This window comes from Hetaerina americana, unplaced genomic scaffold, assembly GCF_022747635.1.
Source record: "Hetaerina americana unplaced genomic scaffold, ioHetAmer1.1.p SCAF_60, whole genome shotgun sequence".
NCBI lineage: Eukaryota > Metazoa > Arthropoda > Insecta > Odonata > Calopterygidae > Hetaerina > Hetaerina americana.
The window spans coordinates 2847947-2867023 of record NW_027287206.1 but is presented as its reverse complement, the minus strand read 5'-3'; the positions used below and the strand labels follow the sequence as shown (position 1 = coordinate 2867023).

The window sequence follows — 19077 nt, the reverse complement described above, 5'->3', positions numbered from 1 at the left end:
ACATAGGTGAATGCATTACCCCCTTATCCATCCGAATGAATAATCACCGGTACTCCTGCAATTCTGCCTCACTCTCTTCTCTTCCTATCCCTTCACACGCCAATTCCCACAACCTTTCATTCGACCAGTGTTTTGCTCTAAGCATCCTAGAATCCCTACCTGATTCAGCCACCAACATAGAGGTGAGAACTCGTGAATCCGCCTACATACTATCCTTCCGTTCCTTTAAAATTCCCACCCTAAACCGCCATATTTAATTTCCCTCTCAGCATTCCCTCCACACCTCCCCTCCACGCCCATAGCTCTTTCCCCTCTCCTCTGCAATAGCATATTTTCAGTCTCTCTTGAAGAAGGCCTCTGAGAGGGCCGAAAGCTCGAACAATTTACCGTGTGAGTGTTCTTTTAAATGTGTCTATTCTTTTCTATTTGTGTTATATTGTGTCAGCCCATTATATATATACATATATATATACATATACATATATATATATATATATATATATATATATATATATATATATATATATATATATATAATTTTTAAGTGCTTATGCATATATGTATATACACATATATATATATATATATATATATATATATATATATATATATATATAAATAATATATATATATAATTTTTAAGTGCTTATGCATATATATATATATATACATATATATATATACATACATATATATATATATATAATATATATATATATAATTTTTAAGTGCTTATGCATATATATATATATATATTTCCTGGACTGAATATTTTTACATTCGTGATCTGCTGGATTCCCCCTTCCTCACCTCTCCTATGTTCGTCCTTTGTGTGTGTTCCTATCCCTTTCCCTTATATCTGTTTCTATATAAATGAGTATTTGTTTGTCGTTTGGCGGGATTTCGTGTTTGAATGTGTATTAGGCCAATGTGGCTCGTCTCTTCTCCTGGCTATGCGTGCCACGAAACACACTGTTCTTATCCTTTATGATGTTGTATGATTCCTTTACTACTATCCTTTCCTCTGTGGGTCTTGTCTATTTCACCTTTGGTGAGTGAAACAGCTCCCTATTGCCATCTCTTGGCCAAAGAATCGGGGCACTTGGTTGCATAAAGCATTACAGATCTCAATGTAAATTAAGTTTCCTGGATAGCTCAAGTGTTTAAGAGCCTCTGCCCGGCAAGTGGAAAGATCCGGAGTTCAAATCCCGGTCTAGGAAATATTTTTACATTCGTGATCTGCTGGATTCCACCTTCCCCACCTCTCCTGTGTTCGTCCTTTGTGTGTGTTCCTATCCCTTTTCCTTATATCTTTTTCTATATAAATGAGTATATATATATATATATATATATATATATATATATATATATATATATACATATAGACATATACAGATGCGCAGCATCTATACACGTTCAAGATAACTATTAAGCCCCCTGGGTGGGGGGTTGTCATACAAATTCATGATAATTACAAAGTTCTGGGTGCGCGTTAAACTTAAGGTGCACATTATCGATGGGAAAATATGGTAATTGAACTTAAAGACTGCCAAGCTTGCACATTCTTAAAGGGCATAAAAGGAGCTTTATGATTACTCACATTTTGTTTTATAATCTGTGACTATACTTTGTTCTGTGTATGGAACTTATTATTTTCTCTAGTATATGTGCGAACATAAGTTGTGCTCCATACCTCATCATAATGAATATTAGTTTTGTCAAATATACATTAAATTAATGGCATGGAGTCCTGAATTACAATATTTCTAATCCAGCCAATCAATAAATGCATCCATCCATCACAAGAGGTGTGCCATTCAGAGTTGTAGGCATTTGAAAATATTATTAAGAGCTCATTCCAACAATACTGATATAAAATCTTTAAGTTTTTTAAAGAAAAGGAAAATCAATTAAGTTTAGCAACGCAAAAAATATAATCTTCATTATCCAAGCAAATTACTTAGTTTACTCACTGAGATAAAATGAGTCGAAATGTCTCATATGGCTGCACTGCACATGGTATAAATGCGAGAAATTGTTCCATTTTGTCAAATTCTGCTCATTTCAATATTTTCAGGGAAGACATGTAATGAGCAATGAGAAATTTTACAAAAGTAAATATATCCAATCCACCCTAAGAGTTGTTGAAGGTTCTGAGGAGATCTATAAAAAAACTTATTTTGAGGACAAGCAGCCATTGAGATAGGTTTTCATGCTGTAAATGTGAATACAAAAATTCAAATTCAACATTTAAAAGAATTCAAAAGTCACCTTTTTAACTAATTTTCAATGCTCAATCATTGGATAGCTTTGGCATGGTGTTATGGAGGCAAAAAATAATTATTTTGTATTAATGATTCCATATTTTCATGTCAAAGGTGGTAATCAACATCTTTTTACTTCTGTGGTTATAGGATTTTAATGTCTTAGACACACAGCCAGCAGAATTGAGAGCATTTAAGGATGAGCAAGAGGGTATGATGGTGGCATGGCTAGCAGGCAGCACCCTACTTCTTACACTTTTGCTGGTACTGACAACATCACTATGCCTTGCTCAGAGATCCCGGTATCAGCGCCAATTAAAAGCTGCCACTGCAACAGCATTTGGTTAGTTTCTCTTTTCTTGACAACAATAAAGTGAAATGTTTTCAAAATTAAAACTATTATCCTTTACATTATGTTTACTATTTTGCATAGGATCTAATGATTCAGACATAAACAGAGGAGTGGGTAGAGTTCCAAACACCAACAAGCATAGTGTTGAAGGCTCAAATCCGATTTGGATGCAAGCATATGAGAATGAGTGGTACAAAGAAGATGACTCCCTCAGGTGCATATATTTATAATTTTGATGAGGCCATAAAATATTTTTAAATATTATTCATGACATTTACAAATTAAATTACTTTATTTCAGCCATACTTCAGCAAGAGACTCTCTAGATGAAAATGCTGTAGTCAATGAAGATTCAGTATCTTTTTCACATGATATCAAGCCGTGTTTTGGCCAGCTGTGTATCTATGGGGGAACATGCACAGGGTGATTATCATAAATTACAGTATAATTTATCATAATGCTTATGGTGGAATAAATAATCTTTGCGACTTCAAGTATTACCTATATATTAAGTTTAATAACACCATCCCTTTTTACTTTATTATTTACCATAAACACAGTAATCAGCCCAAAGGTCAATTTGATAGGTGATGGTAGAGTTCACTCAGTACTAAGCCTGATGGTGTGTAAAATTCACAAATCAGGGTAGGGGGGCCAGTTCCTATCTCTGTGCAGGCTATGGTTTCCCAGGAAGATATAGTACCAAAAAATCACGTAGCTTGGATGGAGCTGCAGGTGCCCAGAGAGGATTGCCCAGGTATCAAACCTGGGCCCTCCAGTCAGTAGTCCAAAGCTCTACCCCTGGACTATTTCAACCCACATTTTTGTAAATTATATATTAAACATCAAAAGATCACACAGTATCCCTGCAGTCACTAACATAAATACACCCTCTTTACAGTTACTATTCAAATATACTCTTTAAGTTGCAAACTTGAGGCAAAAGTTATATACAGGGTCCGTACAATAAGTTTCGGAACTGGTTCCAAAACTCAAAATTTATTGCAGTTATCATTACAATTACTTAATAATCTTCAAAATACATTATTCTTGCATCGATACACCTGTAGTTCAGTGCATCTGCCACTCGTCAAAAGCCTGCTGAAAGTCGGTTTCCGGAATACTGTTGAGAGCCTTTGTCATCGTCCCTTGAACTGCCTCGATGGAGTCGAACCGATATCCTTTGAGCTCCTTCCAAGCTATCCTTTGAGGTAATAATGTGGTCAAGAAAATCTTCATTTTCCTGGACGTAGTCCAAAATTTCTTGCCAAATTTCCACCCGCGACAGTTTTTGTTCCTGGCTCAAGACTTTCGGCACCAGCTTCGCGCACACTTTCCTCATTGCAAGATCCTCTGTTACAATGGTGTGGACGGTTCCGACTGAAAGGCCAGTCTCCTCACTGATAAGGGGGATGGTTAAACGCCTGTCAGAGTCCAAAACTTTTTTCACTTTGGCCACCTGAGCATCAGTTCGAGCGGTCCTCGGGCATCCGACTTGGTGCTTGTCTTCACTGAGCTCCTGGCCTTCCTTTAACATTTTGTTCCACTCAAAAACTCTTGTGTGGCTTAAGGCATCATCCCCATGAGCCTGTTTAATGAGTTCAAGGGTCTCCAACATGGATTTTCCGAGTTTAAAGCAAAACTTCATAGCGTAGTGTTGCTCAACGGTATGCTCCATTCTGGCATGACGACACCACAAACAATCACACGTAACAAAAATCTACCTCCTGTCTCAACACATGCCCGGAGGCAACTGAACTAAGCGCCTGAGTGGTGGGGGACCCCTCTACCAAGGCGACCGGTCGGACCCCCATCCACCACTCCGTTGAGGCTACAGCAAACCAGTCACGATACTTATTGTACGGACCCTGTAAGTACTAAAAATGTGAAATTAGATTGACCTGGTTGTCTTAAGATACTCTTTACCAGATTCAGCCTCGAAATCTTTTGTTTAAAAGTGTTGACTTTCTAAAAACAAAGTTATCTGAGAAAAGTATTTTTTTAAGAAATGTATATAATTATATAGGAACAGCCATGGTCTTTCTTTTACAATTAGTGGTGCGAAAACCTCAATGACAAAAGGGCAATGTCAAATTAATCGTTTAATAATAATATAAAAAATGAAATACTTCCTAAATAGGTACTATATATACCCTAAAACTTTGTTGCAAATATGCACTTGAAACTGTCACTTCTATTTATTTCCCAAGCTGAGTGATTTTTTTTGGGAAACGGAAATTCAGGAAACCATTGGTAGCATAGGAAAGGAACTAGTCCCCCTATCCTGCTAATTTGTATATTTCACTTGACACATAGGGCTTAATAAGATAGCTCTACCTTTTACCCATCAAACCATCAATTGGGATTAATCCTATTTTCTATGGGTTTTGTTGGGCATAGTGATAATAATTTAATATAAAATATAACATCAGTTACTTATAGTTATAATGAAAAACAATCTAAAAGTTATGCAATGAAAAATAACATATACCAGGTGTACAAGTACGAAATGCAGATTTCAGAAAACAAATAAAGCAACAATGCAGTCGGTGGTATCAAGATTTGACACTTACGCCATTTTGTTTTGCCATTAGCAAGTGCCAGAGGCATATGAGTGATAAATTGAAAAAGTGTTTGCATAGTGTTGTATTTCTGCGTTCAATGTGTCAAAATGTATACCAAACAAAGTGTATTTGCGCACAGCATTAATTTTTTGTTTTCATTTGAGGAAAACTGCTTACTACCGATTACTTTGAGAAGCATATGGTGAACATGCTCCATTGCAAGATAAGTGTGAACGATGGTTTTGGTGTTTCAAAAGTAGCAACTTTGATGCTGCAGACAAGAAACATGGAAAACCACCAAAAAGGTACAAAGATGTGGACTTGCAAGCATTTCTGGACAAAGATGATTCACAAACACAAAAACAACTCACAGAGTGATTGAGCAATTGTCAACAAGCTGTTTCTAATCACCTAAAAGATATGGAAAAGATTTAGAAGACCGGCAGATGGGTACCACATGCGTTAAGCAACAGGGAGATGGAGAGGTGCAAAAACACATGGGAAATTGTCTTTCACACGATACAAAAGGAAGTTGTTTTTGCATTGTATCGTGGCTGGGGATGAAAAGTGGATTTATTTTGAGAATCCCAAGGGCAAAATCATGGGTAGACCCAGATGCACCATACATATCAACTGTAAGACCATATTGCTGTGGTAGAAAGATGATGCTTTGTGTTGAGTGGGACTAGAGGTGTGTGGTCTATTATGAGCCATTAAAACCTGATAAAACAGTTAATACTGAATACCACCAACAATGATTGTTCAAGTTGAACCATTTGCTGCTTGAAAAAAGACAAGAATACCAAAATGGGCAACACAAGGTGATTTTTCTTCATGACAATGCTCAATAACATACGGCAAAACCGGTTTGTGACATGTTGGAAGCACTCAGCTGGGAAGTTCTACCCCATGTGACTTACTCACCTGACTTGGCTGCTTCCGATTACCAGTTGTTTGCATTGATGGGTCATTCATTTGCTGAGAAGCACTTTGGTTTGTACAAAGATGTGAAAAAATGACTCCATGAATGGCATGTGGTAAAAGGGAAAGATTTTTACTGGCGTAGTATCTGCAAATAGCCTGAAAGATGGGTAAAATTTCTAACTAGCAATGGAGCATACTTTGAATAAAGCTCTTTTTATCATTATTCCAAATATTTATTTTTAAATCCTCATTTTGTACTTGTACTCCTGGTAAACCAAAGTAATGAAGTAAGTATAGTACTTGTTAAATCTAATTTGAAGTAGAAAAACAAGAATACAACAATAATCAAGGGGATTGCAATGGTGTGGAGGCTAGCATACTTCCCTCCCTGAGGGCCTGGGTTTGAATCCTGGAGGCAACACATATTTCAGTGGTATCCTGATCCCTACTTGAGGTGCATGTGGAGAGCACTTTAAGTGAGTGCACCATCTGTTGGATTGGATGTTAAGCTGTGGACCCCTTGGTGCCTTTCATAAAGAATAGGCTAATGCTGATGCCAGGTTTCTCTCCATCCTTCCTCCTTTCCCATCCACCCGTAATGTCATAAATGGCCTTGGCTGTCAGTCATCTCCCCTAAAATTACTACTACAAAAACCAATAATTAATTGTCACATAACAAAAATACCTTTACTGTTCTAGGTAATAAGTTGTGATTGCTAAGTATTTTCTTATGTGATAGCAATACTTAGTTGATTCATAGTACAGTCAAAAGTGTTTATTTTGTCAAGATAGAGATTGCCGTATCCCAATATACTATTTATAAATGAATTATAAGTCCAATTAGCTTTGTTAACAGGAGTGTAAACAGTTGGAGGTACACTTAGAGGTGAGGTGGCTTGGAATTCAAATAAATATATGACTAAGTAAATCACTAGAGTCCTCCTTAGAATAAATTACCTTATAGAGTACTAACAAATTAGAAATTAACCAGTGGTTATGTAATGTAGACAGAACTAAAAAGTTGTACACGCAATGGTAGCTTATATTTAGATTATCATTCCCATCATGCAGTTCATAGTTCTGAAAAAACTGATTTCTCTAATTAATTGAAAAGTATTTCTTCTAGAAGATGCATAGTCATACTCTTGCTGTAAATTGGATTACAATAATAGTTAAGACTTAATAGATTTTATGCACCACAAACATTTTAATGACAAAGGGAGTAAGGAGTGTATAGCAGCAGTTCTACTTTTTTCTCAATATTTATATAACAAATTAAAAAGAGGAATATTTTTGAATCTAAACCATCAAGATGAGAATTCAGAAACACAAATAGATAAGCTAAAGAGGAAAACTATGGTAACATGTGCCACAACACTATGTGTCACAAAAAGTTTTAATAAGTGCATATATTAAAAATAAACTTACTTCAAACATTAGTAGTTATAGTATTTTCTTATTGTGAACAGAAGGAATTAAACTAATTTGTGGAATAATTATAAAATAAAATACTTAACCTGAACATGCTACCAAATGGGCCAATATATAGCATTGAAGACCACTGTTGTTAGTATGATAAAATATGAAAGTACGTATATTATTGTTGTCTTTTTATCCAAACAACACCCCAATACAAAAATGAAGTAATTATTATTATTATTATTATTATTATTATTATTATTAGGTAATCTACCAGTTAAGGTAGGTTTTTGGATGGACACAGCTCCTAAATAAATATTTTGTGACTCCTATGAAAACACAACATCCTACTCTACATCAGGTCCCTCTTCATCTCTGAGTACCTTCTTCCACCTTTCATCCCAGTTACCATCCCTATCACAGTCTTCAACATCCCACTACCGGTTAATACCCCCTTCATCCACTTGTCCTGCCTCCATAGGATTTCTCCCAACAAACCCCTCTCTTCGCCCACCATAACAAGTACTTCCTCATTTTTTTTCTTCTCTGTCCACTTCACCTCCTCCATTCTTCTCCACACCCACATTTCAAAAGCCTCAAGTCTACGTTTATCCTCTTGCTTCAATGACCACATTTCCGCGCCGTACATAGCTACGCTCCATATCAAAGTTTTTACGAGTCTTTTCTTAATATCCTTACTCAACGTCCCTCTCATCAACTCCCTCCTCATTGTAAAAGCCTCTTTGCCTAGCGCAATTTTTCTCCTTACGTCCCTACTACTTTGACCGTGTTGATCCAAAACACTTCCGAGATATGTCAACTGTTCTACCTGCTCTAGTTTTTGCCCTCCTATTCTACTGTTGAGCTTGGCCTTTTTCTTTCTAGAAAATCGCATAACCTTTGTTTTATTAATATTGATTCTCATCTCATACCTGTCGCACTGAATTTCCAATTCACTCAGCAATGCTTGCAACCCCTTCGCTGACTTACAAACTAAAGCTTGGTCATCTGCGAACCTAACTGATTTTACGAATTCCCTGCCCACTTTCATTTCTACCTCCAGTTCTTCCCATGCCTCTTTGATCATTACCTCTGCATACAGGTTGAACAGCAATGGTGATAATGGGGAACCCTGCCTTACACCTCTTCCTAACACTGCCCATCCGCACTCCCCGTTCCCCACCCGCACCTGAGCAGTCTGAGACATGTACAGGTTGCGGATTAGCCTCCTTTCCCTCCAATCTATTCCTATTTTCTGCAATATACCCATTAGTTTTTCCCAATTCACTCTATCAAATGCTTTTTTAAAATCTACGAAACAGGCAAATACCTCCTGGTTGTATTTTATATTCCTCTCGATTAATAATCTCATTACTGCAATGGCATCACGCGTACCTCTCCCCTTCCTAAACCCAAACTGATCATCCCATAAGTAATCATTTGCCCTACTCTCTATCCTTTTGTTTATGATCCTGAGAACAACTTTAGCAGTGTGGGATATCAAACTTATCGTCCTGTAGTCCTCACATGATTTAGCCTTTACCTTTTTCGGAATAGGAACTAAAACTGATCTCACAAAGTCTTCCAGCCAGATTCCTTCCTCATAGATACTACAAATGATTCCATATAGCCTCTTCCTCTCACATTTACCTAAACATTTGAATAGTTCCGCGGGAATGTTATCCACCCCCATGGCCTTATTTAGTTTCATCTCCCTTAATGCCCTATCTATCTCATCGTCGAGTATGCCTGGACCTAAGCTATCTTCCTCTACGTCAATTTCCTTTTCTATGTCTAACTTTGTTGGTCTAAGTTCTTTACTATACAGTTCTTCTATATATTCCTTCCATCTCTCTTGGATTTTTCCTGTGTCAACTATTATCTCACCCGCCCTATCTCTAACTGTTAGCATAGATCTCCCTTTCTTGCTTCCTGATAAAGATTTAACTTTGCTGTACAGCGCACCGATTTCACCCTTCCTCTGCAAACTTTAAATGAAGTAATGGCATGTTGTAAATAATAAGTTCAAAAAGTATGCATGAATATTGATTGGCCTGATTAAAGCCTCTATATCCCTCAAATAGGTGACAACATGCAACAAGATATTGTATCAAAGATATCTCCCCCTTCACGAGAAGACTGTTGTCTCCAAATACAGATATGTAGGAGAAGCAACACTAGTATTGATGTATGGTTGCTGTATCTTCTTTGTTTTGAGTTGTTCCTGAATACAGACCTGAGTCTGATAGATTCATGAGACAGTGTTGATATTTTAAAATTTTTCAATCATTAACTATATGGAGGTAATTTACCATTTCAATTTTTTTCTATTTTTAAGATAAAAAGAAGTTCACACTGTCACGGTTTGTAAGTAACCCTTTATTTTCAAAGAAATATGGAATGCATCGTGTATGAAAAATTGTCAATTTTTTATTTCTTCAAATTCAATATGTGTTCATCAAAATTATTTCTGCATTGTCATTCTTAAATACTTGTTCAAACACAAAAAAGTATATCACTTTTCCCCTGGATATATTTTATGTAAGAATATATTTTGGTAATCACAAAGTAGGTTGGAACATTGCTTCTTCTTCTCCTCGCCTCAACTCCTGAATTTGATCTTTCATATGAATTTGAGCAATTTTAATGTCCTCTTTTTAGGAATTAAGAGAGGTAGCCGAAAGACTAATTTTTGGATTGTCCATTTCCTCTGCACACCACAACCTTCTATATTACTTGTTTTTTTCAAATCAAATATCATTCCACAAATTCATGTAATTGGAGATAATACAGACTACAGGAAACAAAATTTACAAATGCAAAATGCTTATTTATACTGGGTCTGGCAGTCCCAACCACTGAAATAAATGTTTTCTGTAAAGCAAATTCTCAACTAAAAGAGCAAATTCTCAACTAAAAGAGCTAATACTCATACAAGAAATAGGACTGATATGGCTACAGATGCCACAATAATAACAATATCTAATTCGCATTAGTCGACAGGCCCAGCAGTTAAGGAGCAATTCCACTAAAAGCAGTCAATATACAAAAAGGAATTGCTCCTTAAAAAATAATCTTGGCACACATAATATAACCAGGTCAATGAATGCTTACACTTACTGGAGATCATCCTTAAATTTAAGTGCCATTACAGGATCATTCCCATTAAAATTGTTGCATCCAGAGGTATTTTGTAGCCGTTTTCCTTTGTCATCTTACATGTGGCTGCAAAGAGTCCTTCTTCCTGGACTCAGGGTTTAATGATTTAGATCTAAGTGTCAGTCACCCTGCCTAAGTGCCAAGTAGCAATGGTCACTCCCCTCTTACTGACAATTTCTACCTTAGTGCTACTTTCTATGAATTTGACTATGACCCCTCATGGCCCACTCCCTTATGAAGTTTCTTTCCTATGCAGTTGCACTCATCCTATTCTCCATTATTTCAATCCCAAGGGCAGCCCCCACTCTTTTACTGACCCCCATTGTGTCCTCATTTCACTTAGACTCTCACTTATTTGAGCAGCATTTTCTTACAAAATATTCTTGTTATCATCAATTCTTTGAAACCATAATCTTTATTGTATCATTTAAAACCTCTCTCGTATGTTATCCTTCAATTTTCCACGCACATGAAAATTTCTCGAGAAATCCCTGCCAATCCAGATTTCAATGATTCAGTAGCAGCCATGTTTTTGCATTTCTCCCCAAACAAGGAGAGCAACATCAAACTTTTTTTTCTGAAATGGTAAACTCTATACCGACTTTGCTCATTTAATTCAATTTGTGTGGCACTGAACTGCAAATAATCTAAAATATGGCATATACAAGGTTTGTTCAAAAATTATCAGGAATTTTGTATTTTTTCAAAAATTATTTGTTTATTCATGAATATCTATTCTGTCTCCTTCAAAGTAATCCCCATTAGATGTTATCCACTTATGCCAATGTTTTTTCAAAATATTCTTGAAGCACTTAAAAAAATCATTTTTTGTGATCTTGTTCAGCTCCTCCTCCGATGCAGTTTTCCTCTCGTCAATCGTAGCGTAGCGTCGTCCTTTCATGGGCCGCTTCAGTTTCTGGAACAAGAAAAAGTCACTGGGGGCCAGATCTGGGGAATACGGTGGCTGCGGCATCATTAGTGTGTTGTTTTTGGCCAAATATTCCGGCACAAGTAACGGTGTGTGAGCAGGGGCGTTGTCATGGTGCAAAAACCAATATTTGTTCTTCCACTAATTGCCCATAACTTGCAGGAAATATATTCCTTAGCTACCGTTCTACCCTGTGGCAAGAACTGATGATACACCACAACCCTGCAATCGAAGAAAACTGTATGCAAAACTTTCACATTCGATCAAACTTGACGTGCTTTTTTTGGTCTTGGCTCGTGCTGCAGCTTCCATTGGGATGACTGAGCTTTAGTTCCCACGCAATAACCATAAACCCTTGATTTGTCACCAGTTATGACCCTCTGGAGCAAATTTGGGTCGTAGCGGACAGAGTACAATACTTCATTAGCGATTTTGGTACGAATTTCGCGGCGACCCGCATCATGCCCAAATCATTGATAAAAATCGAATGGCATGAGCCAACTGATGTATTTAGGTCCTCAGCAACTTCTCTGACGGTGATTCGAGGTACACCTTCTATGCAATTTCTCTAGATTTACAGTCACTCCAATTATCAAACTTTCCTTCACTGCAAATAAGATTATAAGTGTAGTATTGGGATGTGAAGTTCACATTATTAATCTGTGTCCACATATCTGATGAGGCATGCATATATAAATTATGAGCATGTATGCATTTAGAACTCAAATGCCTGAATTGTTGCATGTTTCTTCTGTCATTATCATTACAGGCTAAATATTATAGAAGGGCCATGATGCCTTTTTTCTGTATTAATTAACAACCACAGAGCTGACACACTCACAAGCACTCAGGAAAAAACTCACTCACACTTTCAAAAAGGACCTAACTAATGGGAGAATATTACCCTCATTGAGCTACTATTCAGATAACATAGTTTAATGTTCAAATGGAGAGAATTAAATTGTTTGAAGAATATAGAGATTCTGATTGAGGCCTGGGAGGAGAGAGGAGACATGCAGCTGGAAATACAAATCAGTCTAATGCTCTCTGATCTAGTTGTTGTCACTAAAGAGGAATCATATGCAATCTATCTCTCATGTCTAAGTTTGAAGGAATACTTGGGTGCCTCACATTTCATATGTTCCTGAGAACATATGAAATGTGACGCACCCAAGCGTTTTATATATGTGTATATATATATATATATATATATATATATATATATATATATATATATATATATATATGTATATGTGTATATATATATATATATATATATATATACACACACATATATATACATAAACATATATATATATATACACATATACATATATATACACATACATATACATATATATATATATATATGCAGATGATTTCGTCGTAGGAACATGGAAGTGTTGAATAAAAAACTTGGGCAGCTACAAACAATATAAGAACGCATAAAAAGAACACTCACACATTATTTCTTGATATTTTGATGAAAAAAAAACCCAACAACCCAGGCCACCCTATAGTCTCCTCTCGTAGCTCTCCAACTGAAAAAAATGTCCATTTTTAAGGACTACTGCCTCCAACCTATAGTTCACTCCCTACCCTCCTTTATAAAAGATACCTACCACTTCCTCAGATTGCTCCACTCAACTTCCCTCCCTCCTGACACCCAAATTACTATGGCTAAAATCGATGTCACCTCCTTATACACATCCATTCCTCACCAAGAAGGCCTTTCTTCCCTACGCCACTTACTCTTTAAATGCCCTACCCCTCACATCCCCAGCACCGAATTTCTCATTGATCTCTCTTATTTCATTCTCACCCATAACTCCTTTTCTTTCAACAATAACTATTACCTCCAAATAAAGGGCTGTGCCATGGGAAGTACATTCAGCCCTTCATACGAAAAACTCTATCTCGGTGTCCTGGAAGAGAATTTCCTTTCCAATTGTCCTCTGCAACCCCTCCCGTGGCTCCGATACATTGATGACATCTTTCTACTCTGGCCATATAGTATAGATTTCCTCAATTCCTTCATCTCCCAACTCAATAATTCCTCATCTCTGCCCTTCACCTGGACCATTTCATCCTCTCTGATCACCTTCCTTGATTTCAATGTTTCCCTCAGCAATAGCAAATTCCTGACCTTTCCACACTAAACCAACTAATAAGCAACAATATGCAGCAGCACAACAGCAGTTGCCACCACTCTCATACCAAGCGCTCCCTCCCTTACTCCCTATATATCTGTAGTCACCGTATTTGCAACCATCCCAAATCCCTTAACAAATACCTCAACAACCTTCTCTACTCCCTCCTCCAATTAAGATACCGAGATTCTCTCCTCCGTAAAAAAATACTCAAACATTCCTAAACCCCAAAGCCTGCCTCAACCATAGAATCCCACCCTCTCTCAATCTGTACTACCTACTTCCCTGGCATTCAGTCCCTCAAATTCATCCTCAAAGACCTGTACCCCATCCTCAAAAATAACAACACTTCCTCTAACCTTCTTCCCAAATGCCCTTCAATCACCTTCAAACGGACCGCCAGCCTAGCAGATATTCTCAAATCCACCAACCCGCTATCAAAATCCCCTCACACCCCCAGAGTCATACCCACTCCATGTCATCGAGGAAGATGTAAACCCTGCCCTATTTTCATCACTCCACCCCACTCCATCCCAACTTTTAACTCTCTCCCGCCCTTCTCCCACTCCTCCTGCACATGCAAGAATGTTGTTTATCTTCTGACCAGTAAACTCCGCATGGCCTTTTACATAGGCCAATGTTCAACACCCCTGAACCTCAGGATTAACAATCACTGTGCCTCGTGCAATCCCTCCTCCCCGTCGGCGGGTCTCTCCATCCCTAAACATGCTTCCCATCATAAAACCCCCTTCCACCAGTACTACAATGTTTCCGTTTTAGCATCCCTTCCCCCATCCAATAACCCTATAGAATTAAAAACTCTTGAAATGGCATTCATTTGGCTCTGTATGGCCTATAAGCATACAGGTCTCAATGCCGTTCACTAATGAGAATGGTCTGAATTGTCACTTTGTGGAAGCGATTCATATGGGAAAGGTGAATACTTTTTGCTTCTGCATGAGCTTTGGTGTTCGTGGCCTTTGTTTTGACTTGCAGGGCCTTGATTAGGACTTAGTAAGTGGAAATCTAGGTCTTGGATGTTGCAATAGGTGTTGTGAGCAAATTGTTTTCTTTTCCGATTATGTCTCAATTCCACCTCCTCCCTCTCACTCCCTCCCTATCTCCACTCCCCTCTAGCCTCTCCTCTCCCCCAACCATTCTTCTCACTCCTCCTCCGCCTCCCGTTTGCCCCTTCCCCTGGCCCCCTTCTCTTTCTCTCGCATCCCTCTCCTTTCATATTCCAGCAGTGACTACTTTGTTTCTTCCAATGAAGACGGAGCTAAATTCCGTCAAAATTATCAAGAAATGACATGTGAGTGTTCTTTTTATGTGTTCTTATATAGTTTGTTGCTGTCCAAGTTTTGTGTATATAAATATATATATATATATGTATGTGTATATATATATATATATATGTATATGTATATATATATATATGTATATATATATGTATATATATATATATATGTGTATGTATATATATATATATATATATATATGTGTATATATATATATATATATATATATATATATATATATATATATATATATATATATATATATATGCAGATAGATAGATTGATAGAAGAACGAGCCTACCAAAAAGGATATTGAGTCACATCCTTGATATAATCACAGACCTCGAAAGAAGCAAGACAAATGTTAAGTGTTATTTACGGGAGATAATCAATGCAGTCTAAACAAAATCTAAAACCGAAATGTATATTTCATTCCTCTGCGTTAATATTTGTGTTTATATTTGGTTGTTATTGAATTTTTCCTCATATATCATTGGTGATTGTTTAGATATGGGGTAGTTGTTAATGAGAGAGAACTAAAACTGATTTGTGTTAAAAATAAAAAAAAACATTCTTCTGAATGAAGCAACATTTTTCTTATTACACATGCAATGAAATAAAATCTTACCATTAGGAAGTGATATAAAACTAGTGACAAGTTATTCCCGTCCCCTCGGGTCATTACTGTTTCACACAAGAATCAAAATCCCAAACAAAGAATTATGCTAAATTCCTTCTCGTACAACTCAAACCTACATCCTTTAAGAACGGAATTCAATTTTCCATTTGATCACCTCCTCTCTCTCTCAACTCAGGTCTTCCAGATCTAGGGCTGTTGTACCAGCTGGCTAGAACTCAAGGCATGAATTCTTTATCCACTTTTTCAGTCTTTACCAGGTAATCAATATCATAAGTCTATTCTTGCAAATTTCATAGTTCAGCTTCTTGTACAAATGAAAAATCAGTGACACCGAGTTGGTTTTGACCACATATTTTGCAAATATCTTGTGATCACTTACATAATATGAATAAATGGAGATTACTATTCGCATGAATGGATTGGCATGTCCATTTTCCCTATGTATACTTGATCAAGCAATCAACAATGCTGCAACTACAGTATCACGACCTCATGCTTGTGCAATTATTTGTTTCTTACACTCTCATTCCTACATATAATGTAGTTACTTCATTATTATTCACAGTTTTGCTGGCAAAGTTATATGCTATACTTGATGATGGGTACAATGCCACTGGTGGGAAGATGAACCAAATGGGAAGAGGGACCGGAATGCCAAACAAATATGCAGTGCTAATATTCCGAAATTATATTCCCGGATAAACAAGTTATAAATGACTTATACAAATTTTAAGGTGGCCCTGGTTTATAAGATATTCACTAAATAAGTTAAATTGAATTAGATGGTAGTCTAGCCTGTAGAGGATTGGATGTCTAACTAAAGGAACCCATAGGTCAAATCTGGGAATGCCCTAGGACAACTGCCAAATCCAATCTGTATTATTTTGAGCTAAACCAAATATCATGAGTGTATTTCCAATGTTTAGGGTCAATGAGTGGTCACCAAGCAAGGTCATCTCTCATCTAAGAAATCAACCTCAAAGTTATTTACTGTTCTTGGTTAAGAGTGAAGTTTTTGAAGTGAGTGCATGTTTGGATGGTAGCATTTGGAACTTATTTAATACTCTCTGGATATTCTGATTCTACCACAAAGATGATAATATGAGCATTCAAACTTGGTTTAGTAATCATACAATTCTGTATTAATGGCTGCAAGTTAGTAAGGAGAGAAGGGGTATGAACATGGACCAACAGCAATCAGCTTCAGCATAGGGAGGAAATCACACTTTCAGATGGCTATATGAATTCTAAGGAGAAAGCTGGGTTCAGATTTTGGGAGAAAATGCCCTCACAACAAAGCTGTCAATATCCATCTTATTCCATTAGTTCATTCTTCCCATTTGAGGTACATGCATGATATGGATGAGTGCACCATTATATAAGCATAGTATGGTTATCCATTTACAGGAAGCATGCATATTTAAGAATGTGTATTGTGGCTACTTTATTTTTACTGAATGTTTAATCATTTTCAATAAATTTCAGGTCAAATGTTGTTCCAGATTTGGCAACTAAAGAACAAAATGATTTAAATCGCTCTGGAGCTTTTCACCAAAATCTCTATCAACATTTGGATAAAGTGAGCAACCCATTGATAGCCAAAAAGTTGGAAACAACAGAACTCTAACATTTGAAGATTCCTTTCATTTATTCAACTCTGCCTTTAAATGCATGTCATTGCATCTTTCATTTGAACAAAGACATGCATGATAGGCATGTGAAGAATGGAACATTCCACACTTTTTATAAGATAACATTTTGGGGAAGTGCAATGTATGGGTGGTTAAAATTTTAAGATCATATCTGATCTTCCATTTACATGGTGCATCAACATTAACTTAAAGTAATGCAATTAATTGAAGTTCCATGATTATGTGTAGAACATAAGTTAAGTTATTTAAAGGGACATGCATATATGAACACCCCCATTAGTCATGGAATATTTGTGTGCCTGCATCAAGTTATTCCTTCTTTCGAGTATACATATATGCATGTACCTATGTAGGCACATTTTGTACAGGGATATAAAAATGTAACTAGTAAAATAACATTTTGTACATTTTCATTAATATTGAATAAAAACATTGAAAATTGTGTTCTTCCTTTGATGTACCAAGTAGGCCCACTAATTAATTGAAATGAATTAATTTAAATATCAAAGAAATGATTTTTCATTATTGTGATAGTTCATCGAACAATATTTTCCTATCTGAAAGTTTTCAAAACTATTCTATGATGTGCACATTACAAAGAGCATATATTCCATGAGCCAAGCCAACATACTGAGTGGGAAATTCTCCACTCTCCTATCCCAATTCCCATATCACTGCTCTTTTTTCCAGATGTACATTAAGTTTACCTCCAACAGGCATATAAATCAGAATAAATTAGACACACTAACAGAGGAATTTTCTATGAAGAGCTCTAAGATTTACCAGAATTGTCTTTACCCTAGTAGAAGAGGTTATCAGAAAATAGTCAGGTGCACAATGGTACATCTCAACATTCATGTTGCGACAATGTTGCATTAACTTCCAATTGCAATACCATATTTTATCAATGAGCATAGTTAGTTTTAAACACTTCATTAACCATCACGGATTAAGATTAATGATCATTCACATTCATTGATTAGCAACAGTGACTCGCAAACCAGCAAATGAAAGCAATTTTAGAACCCCAAGGATTTTTTCAAAAATGTTTTTTTAATCACTTGCATTATTTAAAATGGGTACACTCACTCATTAAATTGTGTGGATTTTGACTGAGTATTATCTATGGGTGCCCATTTAGGATAAAGTAACCATATAATGTGCGTCGCGGTAGTCCAGGGGGTAGAGCGTAGGACTGCTAACCAGAGGGGCCCGGGTTCAATTCCTGGGCAAGGCAATCTGGGCACTTGCAGCTCCACCCGAGTTATGTGATTTTTTGGGTACCAGATCTTTTTGGGGAACCATAACCGGCACAGGGAAAGGAACTGGCCCCCCTACCCTGATGTGCGAATTTCGCACACTGTCAGGCTTAGTACTGGGTGAACTCTACCTTCACCAACCAAACCAACCTTCGGGTTGATTACTGTGTTTATGGTTTATAACTATATAATGTGGGTGTGGAGAAAGATATAAAGGATAGAAATGAATGCAAATGAGGAAGTACTTGGGTATGGTTGGAGTGGATACGGGATTATTGGGAGAAATCCAAAGGAGACATGAAAGGTGGATGCAGAGCATTTCGATTGGTGATAATTTGAGGGAGTGGAAGAGTGTGATAGAGGGGATGATGTTGGGCAAGCAAGGAAAGGGCAGGAATAGGATAGGGATGTTGGATGGAATGGAGGAAGGAAGTGCGTACATGGAGATGAAGAGGGACTTCCTCTAGT

At 36.9% G+C, this 19077-nt stretch overlaps 1 protein-coding gene across 1 annotated transcript in view; it reads left to right on the top strand.

The window, feature by feature from the left end:
* Cad88C (cadherin 88C) overlaps nt 1–17666 on the top strand; it is a 63547-nt gene extending 45881 nt beyond the window's left edge. Inside the window, exons 28-31 of the mRNA XM_071594395.1 lie at nt 2415–2607; nt 2698–2830; nt 2917–3039; nt 17184–17666. Coding sequence (XP_071450496.1) covers nt 2415–2607; nt 2698–2830; nt 2917–3039; nt 17184–17325 — 591 coding nt within the window. The 3' untranslated portion in view covers nt 17326–17666. The remainder of the gene's footprint in view (nt 1–2414; nt 2608–2697; nt 2831–2916; nt 3040–17183) is intronic.
* The last annotated feature ends 1411 nt before the right edge of the window (nt 17667–19077 follow it).